Here is a 22944-nt window from a genome sequence, read left to right as displayed (position 1 = left end):
GATGTGTACTACATCGGGCTAAGAGGGGAAAAAGACTGGCACCAAGTGTTTCTGGATGGAAAATCAGTGAGTGAACTGGAATAACTGAGAATGAGGTATTATTTTCAGCCTCTAATGAAATTAGTCATCTTTGTTTGGCAGCATCTTGAGATATTACTTTCTGTTAGGCAATCTGTTTGGATTAGTTTTAACACCACAAACCTCAGAAACACAGGATTGTGCACAAATGGGCTCAATTCTGTTGTATTAAGATTTCAATAAAACAATTTAACTGATCGTGGATTTCTATTTACAATTATTGGAAGTATTGCTAAATTCATGACATAAACATTTAGCAATTACTTTAGTGCAGTTATACATATTTGAGCAAATCTTTATGAAGCAAATGCTGTGTTTCTTTGTGCTTTTATTGTCCACTTCACACCACTTCACACAGCAAACCGCTCAATGTATTTGTTTATATTAATCAGATGGATACCTGCCCAGTACCTGTGTGCACTTTCAAATTCAAACTTTTGACTGAAAAAAATGACAATTGGCAGTTTTGCAGATTGTTGATATAATCAGTGTGGTCTGATGTTTCAGTGATTTGTTTGTCGATCCACATTATGTTTCCCTTCCTGAGTTCTTTGTAAATTCCTCGGGCAGGTTAAACTGTAACGCTGCAGGTATCAGTGATGTCCCGGGGGAGCGCTGGGCTTTGTCTCTGCAAGATCTGCTCACTGTCTTTTCACCCGAATGCCGACACCTCCACAAAGAGAATTTTTTAGGGCACATATCTGCTGCTTATAACAGTAAATATCTTCTGTAGGCCAGACTGCTGCCAATATCACGCTTGTATGGGATTCAATTGCTCAGGTTAAGGCACACTCAGGTTAAAAGGGTGTTTTTTCAGAGCGCGGGAGAGTGGATGCATTATCGTTGTCTGCTGCGATACGCTAGTGTCTAATCTTGTTCCACTGAGATCATCTCCAGTTGATACTTGATGAGAGCAAACAGAGAAAGTGTGGATTGTTGAGTTACCAGCGGTTGTGATGCACTGATTCTCCCTGTGCTGCCAAATCCTACACTCTTTCATCTGGAATTAAGAGATGCTTGTGATTTTTCAGATGCTAATGAACATTTGTACAGCTCAATTTCAAGCCGGGTTTGCCGTCATTGAGCAAAATGGACTCAGTGCTGGAACACTGAGACACAAAAGACAACAAGTGACAATAGGTTGCAACCAGCAGAGATATGAGGCATGGTGCTGTGTGAAGACTGTGTGTCTCCAGGCTTGTAACTTTGGCTGCCACTCCCTTCAGTAAGCATGAAGCAGACAGTGTCAGGTGAGCATCAGGTCCAGGCCTGTTACTGTCTCACATGTGCACCATACAAACACTTTTACAGTCCACTGTGTGTCCTCCCTGTGCACTCAGTGCAATAAGATTAGAAACTACACATGCAGTAGCCTACTATAGGCCTGCACTAAAAAATTCCACGACTGTGAAAGGTGAGATAAGATAAGCCTTTATTGATCTCACAATGGAGAAATTTACTTGTTACATTCATCAACAATTAAATAGTAAATAGTGGTATCTTATATATAGTGACAATCAAGGACTATGTGGGGACAAAATAATAAAGTAAAGAGCCCAGCCCCCTCTCAAGAATCCCAACCCCCCTCTCATAATATAGTTCCCACGCCCCTGCCCCCTGGTGGCCAGGGGCATCTCGAAAAGACACTTGGTAAACAGTGTTCTAATGTTTATTTATTGGTTTATTTGCATGTTAATGAACATACATGGGTCTCATACATGTAAACACGCCACACCGGGTTGTAGCCTTGGGCTAATTTCCATCCATCGTCCCATTTGCGCAAAACACTCTCATTCATCCTGGCCTATTGGACATGTTTTTAGTGGCAGCGGAAACCAGAGTACCCGAAACCTACGCAGACACGGGGAGAACATGCAAACTCCACACAGGCAAGGCAACTTTATTTACACCCCGCATTTCGTACACAAGATCCCGTCCAGGTGGGAATCCAACTCGGGACCTTCTAGCTATGAAGCATGAGCGCTAGTGATGCGCTGTTCGACCCGAAACCCGCGGTCATCTTGACAGCAAACTTTGGGTGCGGGTGGGTCGGGTTACCAAGCGCACATTCATTTTTTTTTTCTTACACTGTTGGCTTGCAACATGCAGTGCATTCTTATCCATAAATGCCACACAAAGTTGGCGGTTTTTTCAGTTGACTGTTTAGTTTTATTGGGTAAACGTCATTAGCAGGTTTTGTTTAGATGTCACCTGGCCTATTGCTTCTGTATGACTGTGATCGCCGCTACAAATGCGACACGTGCCTGAGCACATATGCGACACGCACGCATGATGAAAATAATGCATCAGCATGAAGCAATGTCCGTAGCCGGTCCCTCCACCTTGCGAGGGCGAGGCTTCCCGCCTTTTTGCCCTTTTAAGGGACAGGCTTCGTAGGAGGAGATTAAGCAGCCATGTTAATTTCACAGACCATTCGGGATCATTACTACTGTATGAATGGGCCTGAATGGGACCCGTCGATCTCTATTATTTAGATCAATGATTTGATCATATTGGACCAACATTTGTGTCCATTGTTTCCAGATGTGGGATATTACTGATTTTAAAGCTGTGGACAATAAAACCCCTATATCTGATGTTGCCCTGCCCGCTTCCTCACCTCCTCACCCACACCTGCTCCAGAGACCACATCACCCCCGTCCTCCAACAGCTTCACTGGCTCCCCGCACAACAGTGCATCCAATACAAAGTTCTGCAAAGCCCTCAACAACCTGGCCCCTCCATACCTCACAGACCTCCTAGAGCGCCACCGCCCCTCCCGTCGCCTCCGCTCTGCCGACTTAAACCTTCTCAAACCCATCACCAAATCAAGGCACCAAACCTTGGGGGACCGAGCCTTCTCCATCACTGCCCCCACCCTCAGGAGCTTACTCCCCATCCACATTAGAAACTCGGACTCACTGACCACCTACAAAAAACTGCTCGAAACTCACTTGTTTCAGCTCGCCTACAACCTACAATAGCACTCTCATCTTTGTTTGTTTGTCTCATTTGTAAAGCATCTTTGGGTCCCTTAAAAAGCGCTATATAAGACGTATTATTATTAACTTACGACTTCCTGCTCAAGTTCCACAGTTCACACAGTTATATGTTGCATAGCAACTGTTTCGACCTCCTCATCCTCTGATACTGTCTTTATGATTGTCACTTTATCTTTCAGTTTTTACGATCTATCATGCTCATTTCTCCTGCCCCATGATGTCACGGTTAATCAACACAAGAGACACTACTAAAGCAGTGTATGGTTTATTTATTTGCGTGTTAATAATTCAAGGTGCGCAAAGGCCCACCTTTGGCATGTGCATTTACACCATAAAGTTCACATTAAGGTTGCAGCTTCATGTTGTGTTATAATACTGAGTGACTTGGGATCTGTTAAATGCTCGTGTGCCTTTGTAAACAGTGTGTACCTTTCCTTAGTGCTGTGCATGTCTGTGTCTTGATGGAGGCGCTGTGTCATGTGATTGGCAGGTCTATCTGTCACTCAGCCCAAGGGATGCACAATGCTTTAATTAGATCGCATGGCTTGCTCACTTCGCAGGGCTCATGCTTTAGCACAACACGGATCAGATGATGTCCCTTGTTTTATGTCCCTGTAAAGGTGACACCACATGGTAGACTAACACATCTGCTCAAAGACTGCAGCCTTAGTTTTGTCCTTACTCCCAAATCTGCAACAACAAGCATCGCTCTTGTTTTGCAGTGTGAAATATGAGAGGAGAGTGTGACTCCTTAAGGGATAGTTTGATTTCAGTGGGTTAATTGATGTATGGGAGTAGCCCTGGGGTCCCAGATTGGCTTGGGTTTGGTGACTCTTCGCGTGAGCTAACCAGATCTAACCTCCACAGTGAATATGAAATCTAGAATTTTTCATAATGAGAATGAATTTGAATATTAACTTGCACTAATTTTTCTTTTGATTGTGTGTAATAAAGTCAGTTTTTGCAGGTGTCATATCGGCAACACTCCCCATATATTGGCGATGTGTCAAGTGTCTTAAGAGATTTGACGTTGATGAGAAAGCTCTATCTCTCTGACAGTGTTTCACTTGTGCCAAAGAAGGTAAATCTGCTGATACAAGCTGTCTCTCAATTGCCTAAAGTGGTTCCTTTGTCAACTCTCAGGCTTCTACGCTGTTCAGAGACTCACAAAGTAGCATCTCATTTACACAGTATTCCCATATGCTCACTGGCAGCTCCGAACCCCTCGCAGCTTATTCTCAGCTTTTCACCCGCTCATCCGGTCACGAATATAACCTAATACTGGACACAACTGTAATAGACCTCCCAGATATTTGCCCAATTAATACAAAAGACATGGATCTGTCATTCTCTGTCCCAGTATTTCACTGTCATGCAGTACTAAGAATTATGAATTATGTTTTGTATTGTAATGTTTATAGCTTATGACATATAATGCGTTACTGTCTTGCTCAATACCTTCTAAAGAGATGCATGCCTGTTACATGGGGACTGAATCTGGCTATGCACAGAAGAGCACATTTGTACTGACAGAGAAATGACGGTCCTCAGCACTAGAGCATGCTCCGTTGTTTATTATGGCTGACCTTCATAGTCCCACCTGAGTTTACTCCGAGTGCATCCTCAACAGAGCAAGCTATGCATTGCTCCACAGGAGACCTCGAGAGTGGAAATAAGCAATAAGAGGCCAGTTTTTGTTTGTGTGCAGCTCAATTCAACCTGCGCTTTCTGCTTTAGGCTGCACTGTACGGCACAGACTAAAGTCCTCCCTGCATATACATGTCTGCGAACACCTGCTGACCTCCTCTTTGAGCACTAATCACTTCCTCTCATGGCTTTGACTCGCCTCTTAGTTAGGAAATCATCTGAAACATGCGGTCTAAAAGTTTCCTATTTAAAAAAAAAAAAGAAAAAAGAAAAAAGACATTGGGAAGTGCATGTTACTTTGATAAGGAGTGTGTGAATACGAAACTCTGCCGCCCTCTTTCCTTGTGCGCTCACAAACACGTAAAGTGGAACCAAAATGCAGGCGCGAATGTGACGCAGGCTGTATTCATTGAGGAAGCACCGAGAGATGAGAGGAGCACGCTGATGGTGGAGATAATAGAGGTGACGATCAGGTCAGAGCTCTGGTCCGACTCGGCTGTGGGAAGGGATAGCTATTGTTTTGCTCAGCACTCGATCTGAAATTGAACCAGTCAAAGACCAAGGGGCTTTATTGACATTGTGAGAAAACATGTTGCTTTGTGTTTTTTTTAGGCCTTGTTTAGGAATAGCTTGTCACAATTCCATGCCATTTATGCTTTTCTGTTGCAAATATGACATAGGCTCAACAATACAGTAATGTTGACATATATTGAAGAATTTGTTTGCTTGATCTTATTAGGACATTGAGCCTCTCTGCTTTGTCGTACTGTAGTAGCTGCAGTCATAATAGCTCTGCGTGTACTTCTGTTGATAACACAGTTGTTGTCTCAGTTGATTTCACACACTATTAAACGTTGCAAGTGCTAATGGATTCATACAAAATATAACAATTACCACTTGGTGCATGCTTCCTGTGAGTGTTTAAGTGTGTAGAAAAGTGAAACCATCTGGCACTGTGCGTTCTGTAGGATTTGACCTGCATAGCTGTCAGATGTGGATACATATGCAGCGTGAAACATGAAACACCCTCAAAAGCAGACATGACGGGCAGATCTTTGCTGTCATCACTGAAATAATAACTGGACACCAGCCAGAAGATCTGTCTCCCTCTGTGTGTTTGTCAGAGCACTGGAGCTCTGTCGTCTGCACTCTGTCAGCGGCTGCAGTGAACATGTGCGGGTGGAGAGGGAGTGAGTGTGAGGATCTGGCTGCATTGTGCCATGAAAATGTGAGGTTTGAAAGACATACTTCACATTTGGGCATATCAGGATGAAGCAAATTACGCAATCAATATTTCAACAGATTTCCCCAGAATGTTGTAAAAGACAACACAGGTGGATAAGGGAAACTATCTCTTGGATTATACTTGCGTTAACAAAGGCTGGTGCAGCTAAGAGAACATGCCTGTGATTGTTTTTATTTATTTATTTTTAAATCATCTGGGTTACAAAGTAAGAAATAATACAATACAAACCAGATAAAGAGGCCTGTTGATCCAGTTGTAGTCGTCTGAGCGAGCCATTTGCATATTGAGATATTTTTGAATCAAACCGCAGATCCTGAGAGAGTCGTTACTGCAAATACAAACAATAGGTGTTTAACGATACATCAGTAGTTCATAGGCATCGAAATATTGATCACATCTGTGTCATACTTTTTTACTTTTACATTATATATGGCGACGTGTGTCAGTGATATAGATCTTTTTAGTGTTTTCTTGTAGTGCATGAGGAAGTGGTGTATAGTTTATAAGACTAAATACATATATTAGGACATGACAAGTTAACTTAAAGCAGTACTAAGTAGCTTGTTTACCTTAATAAATACTTTCCGTAGTCCCTCTGGTGGTAATACAAGTGTTAATGGGATGATTGGGGGGTCTTTCATCTCCCCCTGGTGTCTTTGGTCAGAAAACCACCCTTACAACTTCCCCTGCACCGGGTCGGAGGTGCAATATACACCAATGGAAGCACGAAGAAGAAGCTATCAGGGGCCAAGTTAACTGCGGGCTAGCACCACTTAGCATTTACAGACAAGTTTGAGTGAAAAAAATGATCTCCATTGTGTAATTGGATGTACAATATCCCTCTCTCACTCTGTCTTTTTTGTCAGTGTAGTATTTACTCTCACGGACAATTAATGAGTAAAAAACTGTAACATGCTATGACACCTGCAGTGGCGCTTATGGCCTCTAGGGGCATGAATTACTTAGTACTGCTTTAAGATCTAACTAAGCAGTATCTTAGGTTTTTAGATAGTTAAATCAGAATATTGTTTAGTGTGAATCATGCCGCTCTGTTTCGTTCAGTAGTGATCATTTCAGAGCATAATTTTGTCCAACATGGAATCATGACAAAGATCCTACAAAGATAGCTTATAAAGCACTGTGTAAATGGATGTAGACTCAAAAGTGAGGAAGTGCTGAAGTTGAAGCTAAGCCTGATCACTGTGCAAACATTTATCATTTAACATGTTCAAGCATTACCAGCATTCCATGATATTTCAGATTAAAGTGTCGACTCTTTCATTCAAATCAATAAATTGTCATGTTTTATTTATTCCTTTGCCCTCTGCCTGCATTCACTTTTTGCAAAGGAGAGACGATAAAGAGTAAGCTACAGAAGCTTATCTGCCCTGTCTGCGGTGCCCTCACTGTGGATTTGTTTCCCCTCACGTCATTTCAATTCAGTAGTCGTCGACAGCTGTGTCAAAAAGCAGAACAACTTTTGACACTGACTGGGAGTGACGAGGCTGTGCAAGCAGATGTCTTCCTCTTTGCTTTGGGAAAAATAGCATTCTTGACCTTGTCGTGGCTAATTTTAGGGTTGGGTTTATCACATTGCCAACGTTTATATCTCCCATTACACACACTGTCATTACAGGAGGGACATGCTTGTAATTATGAGAACATTGTACTTTCTAGAAGTTCCTGGGTCGTGCCTTTTTTTTATTTTTTATACAGTTATTCAACATTTCTGAACAACTGTAAACATCTGTACAAGCAGAATGCAATGTATTATCAACCTTTAAATAATGTCATATTACAGCAGTTATGGCCTGTTTTAGTTGGGTTGGATGTCTGGATGCTACTAGTTAATCATTTTCAACATTTCAGTATGATGACTGTCAATGTCAAAGTCAATGTCCCTTTTTATTTATAGAGCACAAATTAAACAACTATAGCTGACCAACAAACAGGTTAATATATAAAGATCAAACAGGTCAAATAGAAACTCAAAAAGCAACTTGGTCAGGAAATCAATACCAGCTCAGTTTGTATTTAAAGCCGGTGCAGACAAATGGGCTTTTAATAATAATAATATAATCTGTATGATTTTTCTTTTGTGAATGTAATGATTTTCATGACCTTTAGACTTTCAAGTGACACTAAATGAAAAAAGTTATAATCGCTGCATGTATCAGGGACTGTCTGGACTGTAGTTTGGACTTAATTTTACCTGTGTTGTAAGTCAGCCATTCCCAAAGTCCGGAGCATCGTGGTATCACTTCGAACATACAGGTGCAGCCCCATCTTTTTCCTTGTGTGTGAGGAAGTAGAACACCCTTCACATTGTAGCTTAAAGTTTCATTACTAGATTGATAAATAGAGATTGTTTTCTTCAGTCTCGTACAAAAGCGTAATTTCTGGCTGCATTGCGCATCCTTCTTGATAAAATGGGTCAGCGGATGGTTCTGCGTGAACTTGTACCTGCGTTTGTTGTTGCCAAACGCAGGCGGCTCATAGCTGGGTGAACACAGGAGAGAAGGCCAGCGTGATGTGAGAGGAGAGCAGCCAAATCTCTGTCCCGCTCAGTAACAATCCCCTCTGTGCACCCAACTCACCCAGGCGCGAACGCAAACACAGCAACACAAACACGCCAACTTTCAATAGCACCCTCCCTCTCTCTTGGTACAGCTGCGTTTTTTTGCCGTTTTCTGCGAGCTGCATTTATGTTTTCTGTGTTCCACTTTGTTTCACTGGATACTTGTGTACGTCTTTGCCGTGTTTTGTGGGGTTCAGCTGATTTTTTTTTTTACTGCGTAGAGTCCATAATGGTCCTAAAGAAAGCAGCTTTTTAAAAGTAAACAAACAGCTAGCTTATGAGCTAAAGACATTTGAGACCAACACATTTCTTCTTCTGAAACATTGAAGAGGCACCAAGAGCCCCCATACCTGCAGCACAGTGGAGGCGTCACAAGAGGCAGGAAACAAGGACGGGACAAACGAGGAGGTAGACGGGCAAGACTCACAGCTAAGCCACACATGCCTTCTGTCCCTTCTATTGTTCTGGATAATGTTCGAGGAAGGAGGAGGTGGAGCTGACCAGTGCAGGACACCACGCTCTTGTCTCATCAGTTCTCTTTATCATTGCATTGCACTTTGATCTACCATGGTTGTTGTAGTCCAATAACTGCATTGAAACAAGAAGGTTTCAAAGTAGTCATCTGTACTATGTCGTTTTGTCCCCCATTAAAAAAAAGGGATTCATCAGTTCAACTATTCTATGATAGAAAACTCGTGCGCAACTGTGAGCTGACACAAATATATTTCAGCTAGAAATAAAATGATTTTGAAGCCTGAATCCCTGATAGCATATTAAAAAAATCTTATATTTTCTTACACTTTTGATTTAGGCATTGGTCATGAGACTGACTTTCAAGTCAACTATGGATGGAGATTTTTGGCAAAAGCTTTCTTTGGCACTCAAGGTTATCCAGCGAAACACTTTTGAGTCCAGAGTCTCAACTTTTCTTTTAAGTGTTTCAATCATTTACAAATACTTACGGTCTAAAACGTTGATGTTGAACAATGATAGAGCATATAAATGTAAATACCAATACATTACAATAGGGAACAACAATGAATACTGTATACCCCACGAGAGAAAAACACTGATGGCAATTCTCCTCTTGCAGGCGGAGTTAACTGGGATTAAATGGCGCTGCTACAGTTTCCGCAGCGGGGGCGAGTACGGGCCAGTGATCTCAGCTCCGGCCCAGGACGACCCAGTTCTGCGCAGCTTCATGCACTGCGTCCAGAACAACCTGCTGTGTGTGTGGAGGCGCAAGATCAAGCCTGACGCCAAAGAACTGTGGATCTTCTGGTGGGGAGAGGAACCCAACCTCTCCCAGGTCATCCATCACGAGCTGGAAGGTGAGTAAACCTGAGCCTGTCCTCCATTGTGTTCCATCCCATTAGTCGTACTGAACAAGCAGCTATCTGTTATGCACAGTCTAGGCTTGGTGCACTTTGTATATTTTACTAAACTTGTGCAGGAATATATTGAGTGGAGTGTAATTACGTGTGAAATCATAGCTTTAAAAGAAGGCTAAAGGACGTAGTGAAATTTATGTTACGTATTACAGCTCGATGTAGTACATCGCCCTGGGCTTGTAAGTGGCAGATCTGTATTGTGGAGAATGAGCTGCTCAAACACAGCAGAGCTGCTTTGTGGCATGTTGAGCCGCACTGTTTATTCTGCGGCTGTTTGTTTAAGACGTGTTCGCTGCATTGATCTTTTTGTTGTTGTTTGCACTTCATATAGAATCTATCTGAATGGTATTTGCTTTGTGTTTAAGTGTTTGTACACAGCTGTGATGAGGCAAACAGCACTGGAGTGCTGGCACTATTTACTGCCTGCAGTGTTTATGTGCGTGTCTTTGTGGTGTGGAGTGGGGAGGAAAATTACACTCAGATATCTCACGATGTCTCTGTTGAAAGAGTGCTGCTGTCAGCACTATTGTCCCTATTTATAGAAACATTTGCATTATGTGGCTGTGCACGTGTGTAGAAGATATCGACTGGAGCGTTCAGATGAGGTTTAGAGGCAAAAACAAGAAAGGTGAGCTTAAATCAAAGAGAACAAAGAGTGTTTTTGATCATTTGTTAAATGTCCCCTGACAGTGCTGTGTCAGTTTCCTGCTTACATTCAGTTTGTTACATAGAAGATACATTGCCACATTACATGTGAGCTTCTGAAACCATTTCCCAGAAATGCTCACAGTGCACTCCTGCAGCAATATTTCTGCCTGCTATAGATCTGCTCTTCCTATGTAGCATTAGGCAAATTCTTTAGAGTAGAGTAGTGCTTGTGTTCAGCATACTCTATACTGGTTTTACTTTCCCATATTTGTGCTGTTTAAAATACTCTCTCCATGTTGATTCTTATTTAAGAGGTTATTGTGGTTAACCCTATATGTTCTGCAGATTTCTTACAGCAAAAAAAAAACATCAACAACGTTTTATCAAAGATTTAATATCAAGTATAGCACTTAACTTTTAGGATGTTTCTTTTTTACTTCACAGAACAATAAATGGCATAAAGCCTCATTGCACCTGATCACACGTACTGGACTGCTGTCATTTTCTCACTTTCTCAGTCTGAGCCTGTGCTAGACTCTCTATACCAGAGGAGGCACAATCTAATCTTTTATTACATTTCACAAATCACACCTTGTCTGGCTGCAGTCTCACAAATATTATCATAAAAGGAAATTAGTCTTTATAGCTTGTTCCATTGAAGTGACGTCTCATTTGGTCTTTGCATTCTAACATGAAATTCTGATTTACACTGTCTTGTTTTTGTCACTTCTTTTGTATTGAAATTTAGAGTATCACAAACAAGTGATGTTACAATAATTACAATACGACAGCTCTCCTCTGCATTTCCCAATAGAGTTTGGGTGCCTTATAATTGTATGTTGAAACGAACCTGAGTTTCCTCCAAAAGAAAAATGTTTCCTTGGTTAACATTTTGATTAATTGCCAAGCTCTACTTTACTCAAATCTGTGTCATCGAAGCAAGAACACCGAGTCAGTGGTTATTGTTATTAAGAGATGGGTAATTTCTCAATAAAGTCTTGTTTCAAAGATATTCACTGATGCAATGCCTTTCAGATGTTGAATTAAAGCAGCCACTACTCACCTGCGAAGGTCAGAATGGCACAAAGCCAAATGCTGCTCAGTGGCAATAACCTGGTGTTTAATTATGGCTATTCACACACACAGTATTTGCACAAAGAAAAGGGCCAAGGCTCTCGGTGCTGCAGTCAGACGGATCCATGTTAATGGGATGTGACCATGTGTATAGTATTTAGATATAAATAATAAATAATAATACAATAAGCTATTATGAAATGGTAAAACAAAACTTGAAAAGGTCCATATCATATATTCTCATCAAAAACATATTTTGAGCTATGCTTTGTTTCGTTCATGAATGTTTCAGTAAACCTGCAGTATCAGTCCGTCTCCCTCTCCAGCAGCACCAGCCCACACCCTGATGAAGTTCCTCTGTTCTTTAGAGTTGTGTTTTGATCCCGTCTGTGGTCAAACTCTCTGCACAGATTAGCATGTTTGCCGGTTGCTATTTTTGATAGAAAAGCCCAGTTAAAGCCCATAGGCCTATGGTGCCCAAGAGCCAGTTAATTTTTGATATTTTTTCTCACAGCCCAAATGTGTCGAAGTCTTCCGATTACCCAGCTGCCAAAGTGTTTAAAAAAGCATCATATTGAACCTTTAAACAGTGGTCTTTGTCCTCATGCGGCCCCTTCATGTTGGCACCACATCTTTCAGGACAAAATATTCAGTGTAACACCACCTTCTTAAATGTGCAATAGCAGTGGCCTGTGATGTACACAGCATTGGGGAGAAGCGTGGGGAGCACAATTTGAGAAGAAACAGGATTAATGCTCTGAATGGGCTGAGTCATCAGTGTGTTGGCAGCAGAGCCACACTCAAAGTGACATATTTTGGCCACGACACACAAATATGCACATTCTGTTATTCAAACACTTTCCACACGCTCAAACAGACAAGTGGACTTTGTCGTTGTTTTTACAGAGGGTCACACAACGTCACCCTTTTACTGCACGGCCTGCTGTGAATCATCTCCAGAAGTCTGTCTCGTCATCCTTTGACATTCATCTAAGAAAATATGAACTCTAGCAATGAGATAATACATGACTGAGTTGCATATAATATTGCATAATGTTTTATAAATTATAAAGCTACTGCAATGTTTAATGATGAAAATAATGAAAGTGCACTGTCAAATTACCAACAGATTAATTTTAATGAATTAATCATCTCCAGTTAAGCATACCCAAATCTCAAAGCGCATTTACATGAGAGCTTGCAGCCGATATACTAGCGTGATACCTCATTTGAAAGCCAAGACCTTCTATTCTATTGAAACACAACTACATCACACTTGTTGTTCCTAACCAGAACCCTCACCACAACCCTTAACCCCCTGATCAGGGGGGACGGCAGCACATGTGTCGCCCTCAGCATCATAGTTTGATTCCCAGCTCTGAAAATTTGCTCCACCCTCTTCTGCTCTTTTCTGCCATGTTCAAGGAAGAACATTCTGTCGTATAGTATGGTACAGGTACAGGGTGTGAGGAGCAGGATCGGGCCATCTTCAGTGCCGCCAAATACATGACAGGGATTTTTGCTTTTTGACCATTGAAATATAATGGGGCCCATCCATAAATTCTGAATTCTATGTTCAATGAAATTGAAATTGAAATTATGCATAAGGCAATAAAAGTGGTGGTGCTAGAAATAAAAAATAAGATATTTCAATAAGCCAGATATTTGGACATGCCTGAGCAATGAAAGACAAGTGTTACATTAATGAGCTGAGACCATAAGCTGTGAATTAAATCTGTAAGTCGTGAAGCTCAGTGTTGGATTGCAGAGAATGATAATGACACACTGAACGAATTGAGGCCATCATTAATGCTATTAGATTACATTTGTGACTTCTTTGACTACCCACTGCAGAAATAGCAGATTCCGTGTCGAGCTGGTCATTAGGAGCATGTCTTGTACCGATGGCAACAGAATAATCTAAAATCTTACGCTGTGTGCCTTTAAGCAGTGGTTCTCTGTGCATCACTGTTGGGACTCGGAAAGTTTGATGAGGTGGTGCTTGGTGTGGAACTGTTGAGAGCCGCTTGAAGCTGACTGCAAGAGCTGACGTTGTCGTGTTTAGTGTCTATTTGTGCATCTAATTTTTTTTAATCATAAATCAAGCAAGGGGCCAGGGAGCAGTGTCGGCACTAAATGAGGTTATCGCCATCACATTTGAGAGCACCAAATCATTACACCTTAGGGGTAAGTGAAAGTAATGGGCTTCTTGGCTTACAAAAGAAGTGCGAAACTGATACAGGGATTGATGTGCTCACTGACTGCAGAACTTTTATGTTCAATGTTAAATACCACAGTTTTGCATCTCAGTTCAGTGGAATGGCATGGTTATCTTGCAAATGCATCAATAATCAATAAACAAATAAAAAAAAGCTGCAATTGCTTAGTCAGTACAGCATCCTTTGCAAATCACAAGATACACTGTCTTGTATGTATAAAAGTTGCAAATCCTTGTTTACACCTTCACAAACATGGTTATGATGATTATTGCATTGGTTTAGCAGCCCATATGTCAGTCTTTTATCATTTGTCAATGCTCTCAAGGGCATGTTTAAAATGTGCACAGTGATCTGAGGCTTGGCTGTCCTTTTTACACTCACAGGGGACCGTTTACTAAGCGTGTGCTCATGTGCAAAATGGGCAGCACATGCAAAACTGAATTATGCCTTTTTTCCTCACACAGCTTTCTCTCTACGCTATTTTCCAGCTATTTAGCACTTATCTTGAGTGCAATGACCCCCCGCAGTGTCCTTATACTGTCTGTCTTTCATAAGGTAAAGGTAAAGCACTAGGCGTGAATTCAACCAGGGACTCATTTCAGCATCACCTACCTCCAGCCAATGATCGCGTCTGTGAGGGTCACACATCCAAATCAGCCTATCAGCGCAGAGACACGCCGTCACAGCAGCCAATCATCGCCCTCGGCTCTGCTTTTAAGCCTCCAGCATTCATGGCTCGTTCTCTTCCTAGCTGTGCTGCGACCCACCCCCACCCCGTCTCCGCCTCTCCCGTCTATAGCTCTCCCTGCTGCATCCTTCACGGGTCTCCCATTCCACCACCAGTGTCCAGACTCCAGGGAACACATCTCTAACTCTAACCTACCCGTACATACTAACTTAAACGTCAATAACCCTTTCTAATCGCTGCTTTGGTCTGTTTGAGTCTACCCAGGTTGAATTGTACAACACAATAGTGTTGATCAGACGCAGGGTCAGTCCTGAACTTGGAGATAGGGGAAGCCGGAGGACACCTACGCAGACACAGGGAAAACATAAAACTCTACACAGAAAGGCCGTGCCCAGTCTGGGATTTGAACTCAGGACCTTATCTCACTTGTTCAGAGAGTACAAATCCTCCGCCTTAAGGTTTATTTGAATTATTGCTGTTTTATTTTGTCATTATATCTTAACGATAACATTAAAGGGCCTCTATCATGCTATGTTAGCCTTTCCAAAGTAAACTATAGGCATTTATTTGATATATTGTACCTCTACCACTATGGAGTACTCATTTTTGTACGAACTATAACTATTTTCTGGAGGGATTTTTCCAACCCAGAAGACAAGACTCCGCCTCTCTCCGAGTTGATGCCGCCCATGTAACATTAGCAGTAGTCGAAATATAAAAATCGCAGCAATAAGTGAAGTTACTTCCTAATGCGAGCGTTTCGTTTTACCTACAAGGTCAAGGTCAAGTTTATTTATAAAGTACAAACAAAAACGGTCATCACTGCCCCAAAATGCTGTACAGGTACACAGTGCAATAATGCAAAACTATAAAAAAATACTACAACAACAATATGACACGATAAGAAAAGTAAAAAATTAAACAGTAAAAAAGATGAAAAATGCTCAGCTCATCTTGTGTTAAAAGCCAGTGCAAAAAGATGAGTCTTTAACAAAGTTTTGAGGCTCTCGACTGAAGTAGCCTGCCTAATGTTCAGAAGGAGGGAGTTCCACAGTTTAGGGCCTGCTACTGCAAAAGCTTTATCTCCTTTACTTTTTAGATGAGATCTTGAACGATCCGGCAAACATTGGCCCGAGGATCGCAGAGCACTGACGGGGCGTGCAAAGACAACAATTCAGATAAATAAGGCGGTGCCAGTCCATGGATGGATTTAAAAACAAGGAATAGAATTTGGAAGTCGATTCTAAAAGCTGCAGGAACCCAGTGAAGAGAAGACAGAACAGGAGTGATATGTTCATGTTATGGCTCCTGAGAGAAGGCGTGCAGCCGCGTTTTGGACCGTTTGGAGTCTGTGAATCGATGGCTGCTTTAGACCAAAACACAAAGAATACAATAATCCAACCGCGTCGTGATCAATGCATGGACAACCTTTTCAAACTGGCTTAAAGGCAAGTAGCGCTTTACCTTACTTAGAAGCCTAAGTTGGAAAAAAATAGCTTTTACTACTGTGTTGATCTGTTTTTCAAAATTAACTGTCAATATGAAATCCAAGACAGCTCTGGCCTCTCCGTCAGGTGTTTTTATTGTGGGAATTGCGCCGGTTATTAAAGTTAATTTCTCAGACAATCTACTTTGGCCAAGGGTCGCCAAGCAGCCATCGGTGAAGCAGCAAACATATTCTGGCTGGTTAATCGTTGAATCCCGGAGAGAAATTCCAACCAGGTGCTTCCTGGATGGAGGTGGTTCGACAATCTTACGTAGATGGTCAGAGCCAGTCGTTTACCGGGAGACGGTGGAGCAGGATTACTCAGACATGCATGAATGAAGCCAAACAACACTCTGGGGTTGTTTTTTATAAGGAAATGGTTAAACGCAAATTTAATTCGAAACTCCTTTAAAGTTTGACTGTGGATGCATTATTTCATTCTTACCTAGTTTTTGTTTGCATTAAGACATTTCAAACTTGACTTCACTGATCATATATTTTCTATTAGAATATCTTCCACCAGTTTCCCAGCTTCTATGGGATCCTTCTTTCCTCCTGGAGGTTTCTGTAGGGCTTTGCTTTTGAGTCTCCAAAGACTGCAAAGATAACACACAGAATCTGACAGGGTTTTCATGTCTGGCTGCAGCTCCTCATCTGTTTGCTCGGTATACCAGTCCAATGCTTGTCCAACACCTTTAACTCAACCTTCACAAGACTCCTGCTCAGTGCCTCTATCAAATATGATCAGTGTCTTTGTGAGTTGAACACACTTGTACTGCAAAGTTGACTTGATTTTGCCACAGCTTCCAAGAGGGTGGCGCAAGACATCAATATTGCAAGAAACCAATGTATCACAAAATCAAAGGGGTCGAACATCTGACTGAGACTTACACATTGTTTTGCTCACACAGCCAAGAACATGGTTGATTATTGCTTAAATAAATAGGCCACTGTTTTTCCATACTGAAATATTGATATAAGGCGTAATAATAGTACAGTAAAGTTGAAGTGCTTTCAATTCCATAGAAATGTTACATATCGAGTGTTGCATATTTTTCACATACTTTGAAGCCCTACCTCCCACTATGACGATTGGTGCCTGCACTTGACCTTTTTTCTCTTCCTTTTTGCGCTGTAGTGGTGTAATGTACAGCCCAATGACAAGCGTTGAGTCTGTGGCTGAATTTGTATGCACAGCACAGGATACGAGGACTCACGGTCATGACCTGAACTCCTACCTACCCTCTGTTCTCCGACGCCATTGTCCAGTTATTTATGTCTTTCTCCTCTTCAGCCTTTGTATTTGTACCCATCGTCTGGCGTTAGGCTGTAGGGTCATTATCTCCATTTTCAAGTATTTTATGAAGCAGATCTATTTGCTCATCTTAAAAGCTTTCTTGGTTATTAAATCTCATTTATTACCTCTGAATATTGAGAACCTTTAACTGCTGCTTATGTAGTTACAGGTCAGGTAGTGGGTGAAAGTATATGTATAGACGGAACACACTGTAGAGATAATGTAAGAGTAAAATGTAAGTCTTCTGTATTCTGTATAATATCAATGAGAAAAAAAGCCCTATACCTTATTTGATGCTACTTGTGGAATAAAAACAGTCATTTGTGAATGCAGTACATCTAATTTTAAAGTCTTTTTGTCGATCATCAACTGGTAGGCTTGTTTTCGCTTACATTACCATGATAGTGTTGCTTCCACAAAGTTAAGTCTTCTCTGTGAACAATTGGGATTTTATAACTGTGTTAAGAGCACAAACAGCGCTTTTACCTTAACTATAGGTCTTACATATTCTCTTGCAGGCAGTGAGCGGCACAAAAACTCCAATTCAAAGCTATTCTCTGCCAATTAGGACGCGTAAAAGTGTGGCGCAGCTGGAAATGAAATGGCAGTTTATTTTATCAACCCACAAAGAGGCAGGAGACACAATTGCAGGTCGGATTTTGAAATAGCGTGTGGGCGCAGCACTGGTTAGGAGTTCCTCTATAGAGGGAAAAAGGCGTGTGTGATGACTTTGATAAGGCAGTGCGCTGGGGTGGCATCAAAACAGCATGTGGTCAAGGTGAATGTGAGCAGAAGCGCTGGCTGTTGCTCTGTGTGTCTGCTGGTGAAATGTAGCTTTTTATCTGCAACAAATCAGAGCGGAGTGATCTTTCAGCACAGCGGATGTTCTCAAGCAATATTTAAGGTTGCAACTAAACTAAACTACTTTAATGAATAAGTCTGTTTTCTTTTGCGTGTTTTTCAAATTTAGCTATAGTTATAGTTTTAATACTTGTTGTTAAAGCCCTTGTTGGGAGTTTCTGAATGACATTAAATGATCAGGTTTAGGCACTGCGTGGATTGGCTTAGTGTTATACCCAATTTATGCTCTATTTTGTCTTGGTGACTTTAGTCCTCGTATCTTGGCTTAGACCTCGTTTAGACTTTTAGACTCTGGAGGTATTTCCTGGCATTGTTTTAGTTCGACCTGAATGATGTTGGAAAAATATCTCTGTTTTTGTGTTATAACTTTTGATGTGTTAAAGGGACTATACAGACTTTAAAAATGTCTAATTTATGCATTTTCCTCCCCCTACATGTTCCAACAATGTCCTAATGTGTAGAATGAGCCCAGACCTGTTCACCACAACTGCCTCTAAAATCCTGCACTGTAACTCAAAAAGATGTTAATTCAGGTCCGAAGTGCCGTCATGCACGAGCTTACTATAGAAGGTGCAGTTAGACGTATGACCTGAGGTGGCAGTAGTGAGTATAAAATGGCTAACTTGCATCTAGCCCCTTTAAATGTGTTAGATGTGTAACATTTTGGATTATCCTGTTGCCAATACAAAACATGCCCTTAATAAGCAGCTCGACACAGAAAAGTCTATTGTTTTGCAGTGGGTATTAAAAAGACTGGATTTGGATGACGACACAACCTATTTGACACACATTTGGCTGCTTTTAGTCAACATCTCCATGGAGACGAGCTGGGGACGTACCCGCTCCATGTAAAGTTAAAGCCAGGTCTGAGAAGACACACAGATTTGTTCGATCATTTTGTCGGTATTTAAAGAAGAAAATAGATGCTTGAGTTTTATTCTATTCATTGGGTGAAATGTTACACAGTGTAACTCAAAGTTTCAGATAAAGTTTGTGAAATTGTGTGTTTTATGATCAGTTTAGCTGGTTATCTTGATTTGATTGCGATTAATCCTGTGGCCCTATTAATGCTCATTTAAAGCAGAACAAAGTCATTCGTTTACCTTATAAATTGTTTTCGTAGTCGCTCTGGGGGTGATTCAAGTGTTGTTTCATGATGTTTTTATTTTTCATCTCGCCCTGGTGTCTCTGGCCAGAAAATCACCCTTGCAACTTTCCCTGCTCCGACCCGAAGACCCTATACAAACTAATCATGAATCACGAAGAAGAAGCTAACAGGCTAACGGACAAAGCTAGCTGTGGGCTAACTTTAGCAGTATTTACAGCCAAGTTAAATGATCTCCTTTGTGTAATTGGGTTGTGGCACAAGGAACAATATCCCTCTCTCCCATTGTCTTTTCTGTCAGCGTAGTATTTACCCTCACGGACAGTTAAAGAGTAAAAAAAATGCAACATGCTACGACACCTGCAGGGGCATGAGTTACTTAGTTCTGCTTTAAGTCAGCACTGAAAACACTGAAGCAAACCGATGCAAATCCTTGTCGAGGTGTTGGTTGTTGTCACGCATCTTTCAAGCTGTGGATAGAAATTAACAAAGTGTAATTAATTTTTGTTTCTACAGGGCATTCTGGGACATGTCTTCAACTGCAGCATGATTTTTTTTTCTTCTTTTCTTGAAACTGCTGTAGAACTGAGAGGAATACAAATAAGGGGAAACCCAGCAGAAAGACATTCAGTGGAATCAATCCTAGCTCGGGGTTAATGTTGTTCCTGCGCGTCTTAACACACACTGTCTACGATACATTTATGTGCATATTTAACTTTGAGATCGGCTGTGCAAAATACAAAACTAAATTGCATCTGGGAGTAGAAATATGCAAATAACTCTGTATATCACTTGGCGTTAGAGAAACCAACTTATCACTCACCTGTTAAGTGCCTAAAATGATCTCATTCTCACAATGGCTTTTGGCTTTCATGAAATTTACCCTGGAAAAAAAAGAAGCGGGATAAGATATGAATTGAATCAAAAGTGAGTGTGCATTATCAGCTCGACGGCTGGGTGGCTGCTGCAGTGGAGATATGCCACCAACAAGTGGATTACAGCGGCTATGCTTATGAGAAAATAATCAAAGATAATGCAATTAGCTGAACGGAAAGCGAGTGAATTGGACATGACTGGAGGCATTGAGTTTAAAACAAGGGGAATGAACAACAATAAACAAATTGCTGCCAAATGTGTTCGCGCTGGAGGCTAATGTGGACGTTTAAGCTTATTCAGACTGTGACAGGAGACGCAGCAGTCGGTGTCTCTTTGTGGATTCATAATAGGCTGTGTTCATGTCACATCACACCATTTTAACGAGCCTGTAGTTTAATGCGGTCAGTACCTGGATAGGAGATCGTGAGGGAATACCAAGTGCCCGTGTGAGTGCTGCGGGAGTGAGTGGTTTCAAGAATGAAGTGAATGACTAATTGTCCCGTGTGAAGCACTTTGGGTGACAAGGGCTGCTCGATTATTGAAAAAGCAATAATCACGATTATTTTAGTCATATTGAAATCACGATTATTCAAGCGATTATTTGTTGCCTTTAACTCCCACCTGGACCGAGCACATTTTCTCCAGTTTGGCTTTACCCCAGTCCAAAAGCTTCTGGAAAAAAGCTGTGAAAAAGCAACACAACTGAGACGAAAACAATGATGGAAATGTGACAAAAAAGTGAGATAACATTGACAAAAAAGATGAAAAATGGATGAAAAAGTGGCAAAAATGTCACAAAAATGTTACAAAAATGTCACAAGAAATTGACAAAAAATGGTCGAAAAAATGACAAAAATGTGACAAAAAAATGACAAAAATGTGACAAAATGTGACAAAAAAAATGACAAAAATGTGACCAAAAATGACAAAAATTGATGAAAAAGTGTGATTCAAATTTGACAAAAAAAAAATACAAAAATGTGATGAAAGTTTGACAAAAAAATAAAAAATAAAAAAAATGTGAGGAAAAAATGACAAAAAAGTTACAAAAATGAGTTGAATACCCAACAAAAAAATGCTGGAAAAAAAAATCTGATAACATGAGGAAAAAGATCCTCTCGGTTTCTGAACAGTCATAAAAGTACAAATGATTTCAAGCTTGCCTCAGTTAAGGAGAGGTCTCTGCTTCACACCTGCCCCCTGCTGGCCAGCTCTCACACCTGCACAAGTAAACTGAGCAGCGCGGCCTGATGACATCATCACACAGCACTGTTTGTTTTTATGTCAGGCAAAAGCATGACATGCGAAGGGAAAATAATCCCAGCGCCATGAAATAATGCAAGTCTACTTTGCAAAAAAAATAAATACAAATAATTACATAATTTTTTTTTTTGAAACACAGGTTTTTCCCCCCCGATTATGCTAATTTTGTAATCGTTTAGTGTAATAATCGAAATTGTAATCGAATTTCGATTAATTGCACAGCCCTAGGTCTGTGTCTGTAAAATTCTGAACTGATTAACAATGTTAAAACATAAAATGCACCACTATTACAGTACAGGTCAGAAAAATTTTAACTACATAATTTTCCCAAATCTTGCAGCCCAACGCATTTCCATTCCATCTGGCATTAAAACATCAAACTTGCGGCTGTTGTGAAAGAAAACCTACTCAAACCGAAACAATTTGCTGCCAAACTTGTCATTTTACTTGCAGAACGCTGGAGGATAATGTGGTGATATGAGCATATTCAGATGGCGACAGGAAACTTGTGGCTTTTAGTGTCTCTTTTGTGCGTCCATAATTGACCAACGTGTCAGTGTATGTGTGTGTGTGTGTGTGTGTGTGTGTGTGTGTGTGTGTGTGTGTGTGTGTGTGTGTGTGTGTGTGTGGGCTGGCAGAGGTCAGGAGGTAATTGTCCAGTGGAAAAATGTTTGCCAAACGTGCTTGTGAGAGTGCGGGCGGGAGGGCTCACCTCTGGCTCCATCTGTCCACGTCTGGCTGTGAACTCATAATCAGGCCTGCGGAGACAAAGCCTCTCCTGCACGCGCCCGCCACCACCTGCTCCAGGATACAGGTTAGCTCCAGGTTATTACTGCCACGGATTTGCAGCCATGTGCTCTCATTTATTCATGCTCCATGGATAATTCAGTGTCTATTTTAGGGGGCCGCTGTGGCTTCTAGTTTACTATTAAAAATTGAATAAAGGCTTGTTTTGACACTTAAGGCAACTTGCTGATGTTTTAATATTCTCACTCTGGTTTGCTTTCTGGGCAGCGGACACTCAAAGGTTTGCCACACAAATATTCATGTTTACACTCCCTCGAAGGAACTTTACAATACACTCCTAGATTAGTTTGATCCCTGTCATTTTAAAATGGACAGCGTGCCTGCATGTTTTCATGGATATTGTAGCACCTTGTTTCAGAAGACTGCATTCACACTGTACTCTATTCCACTAATCAATTGGGGATTCAGCTTTTGTAAGATGATTGAGTAATACAGTATTGCACATAAGACGGGCTTCTTCTGTGCCTGTTTTTAAAGCTGTTCTTAAAACGCACTTGTTCACTTTGGCTTTTAACACAGCTTGAGTTTTTGACATTTTACCAGATTTTATTTATTTGTATTCGATGCACCTTTTGTATTGTATTTTATGTTATGTTTGACCTTTGTAGCACTTTGGTCAACTCAGTTGTTTTAAAGTGCATTATAAATAAAGTTGCCATTGCCATTGCCATTGCCATT

The 22944-nt window shown here is 41.1% G+C and overlaps 1 protein-coding gene across 2 annotated transcripts in view; it reads left to right on the top strand.

The window, feature by feature from the left end:
* The window catches only part of LOC306981268 (mediator of RNA polymerase II transcription subunit 13-like), an 83239-nt gene that overhangs the window by 6751 nt on the left and 53544 nt on the right, over nucleotides 1-22944 (top strand). For both annotated transcript variants that reach the window (XM_079580829.1, XM_079580828.1), the window contains exon 2: nucleotides 9645-9882. In XM_079580829.1, the coding sequence (XP_079436955.1) occupies nucleotides 9645-9882 (238 nt within the window). The remainder of the gene's footprint in view (nucleotides 1-9644; nucleotides 9883-22944) is intronic.

This window comes from Gobius niger (genome assembly GCF_951799975.1).
Source record: "Gobius niger genome assembly, chromosome: 2".
In the NCBI taxonomy this organism is placed as follows: Eukaryota; Metazoa; Chordata; class Actinopteri; order Gobiiformes; family Gobiidae; genus Gobius; species Gobius niger.
The sequence above is the reverse complement of the archived record's forward strand: the minus strand, read 5'-3'. Positions and strand labels throughout refer to the sequence as shown.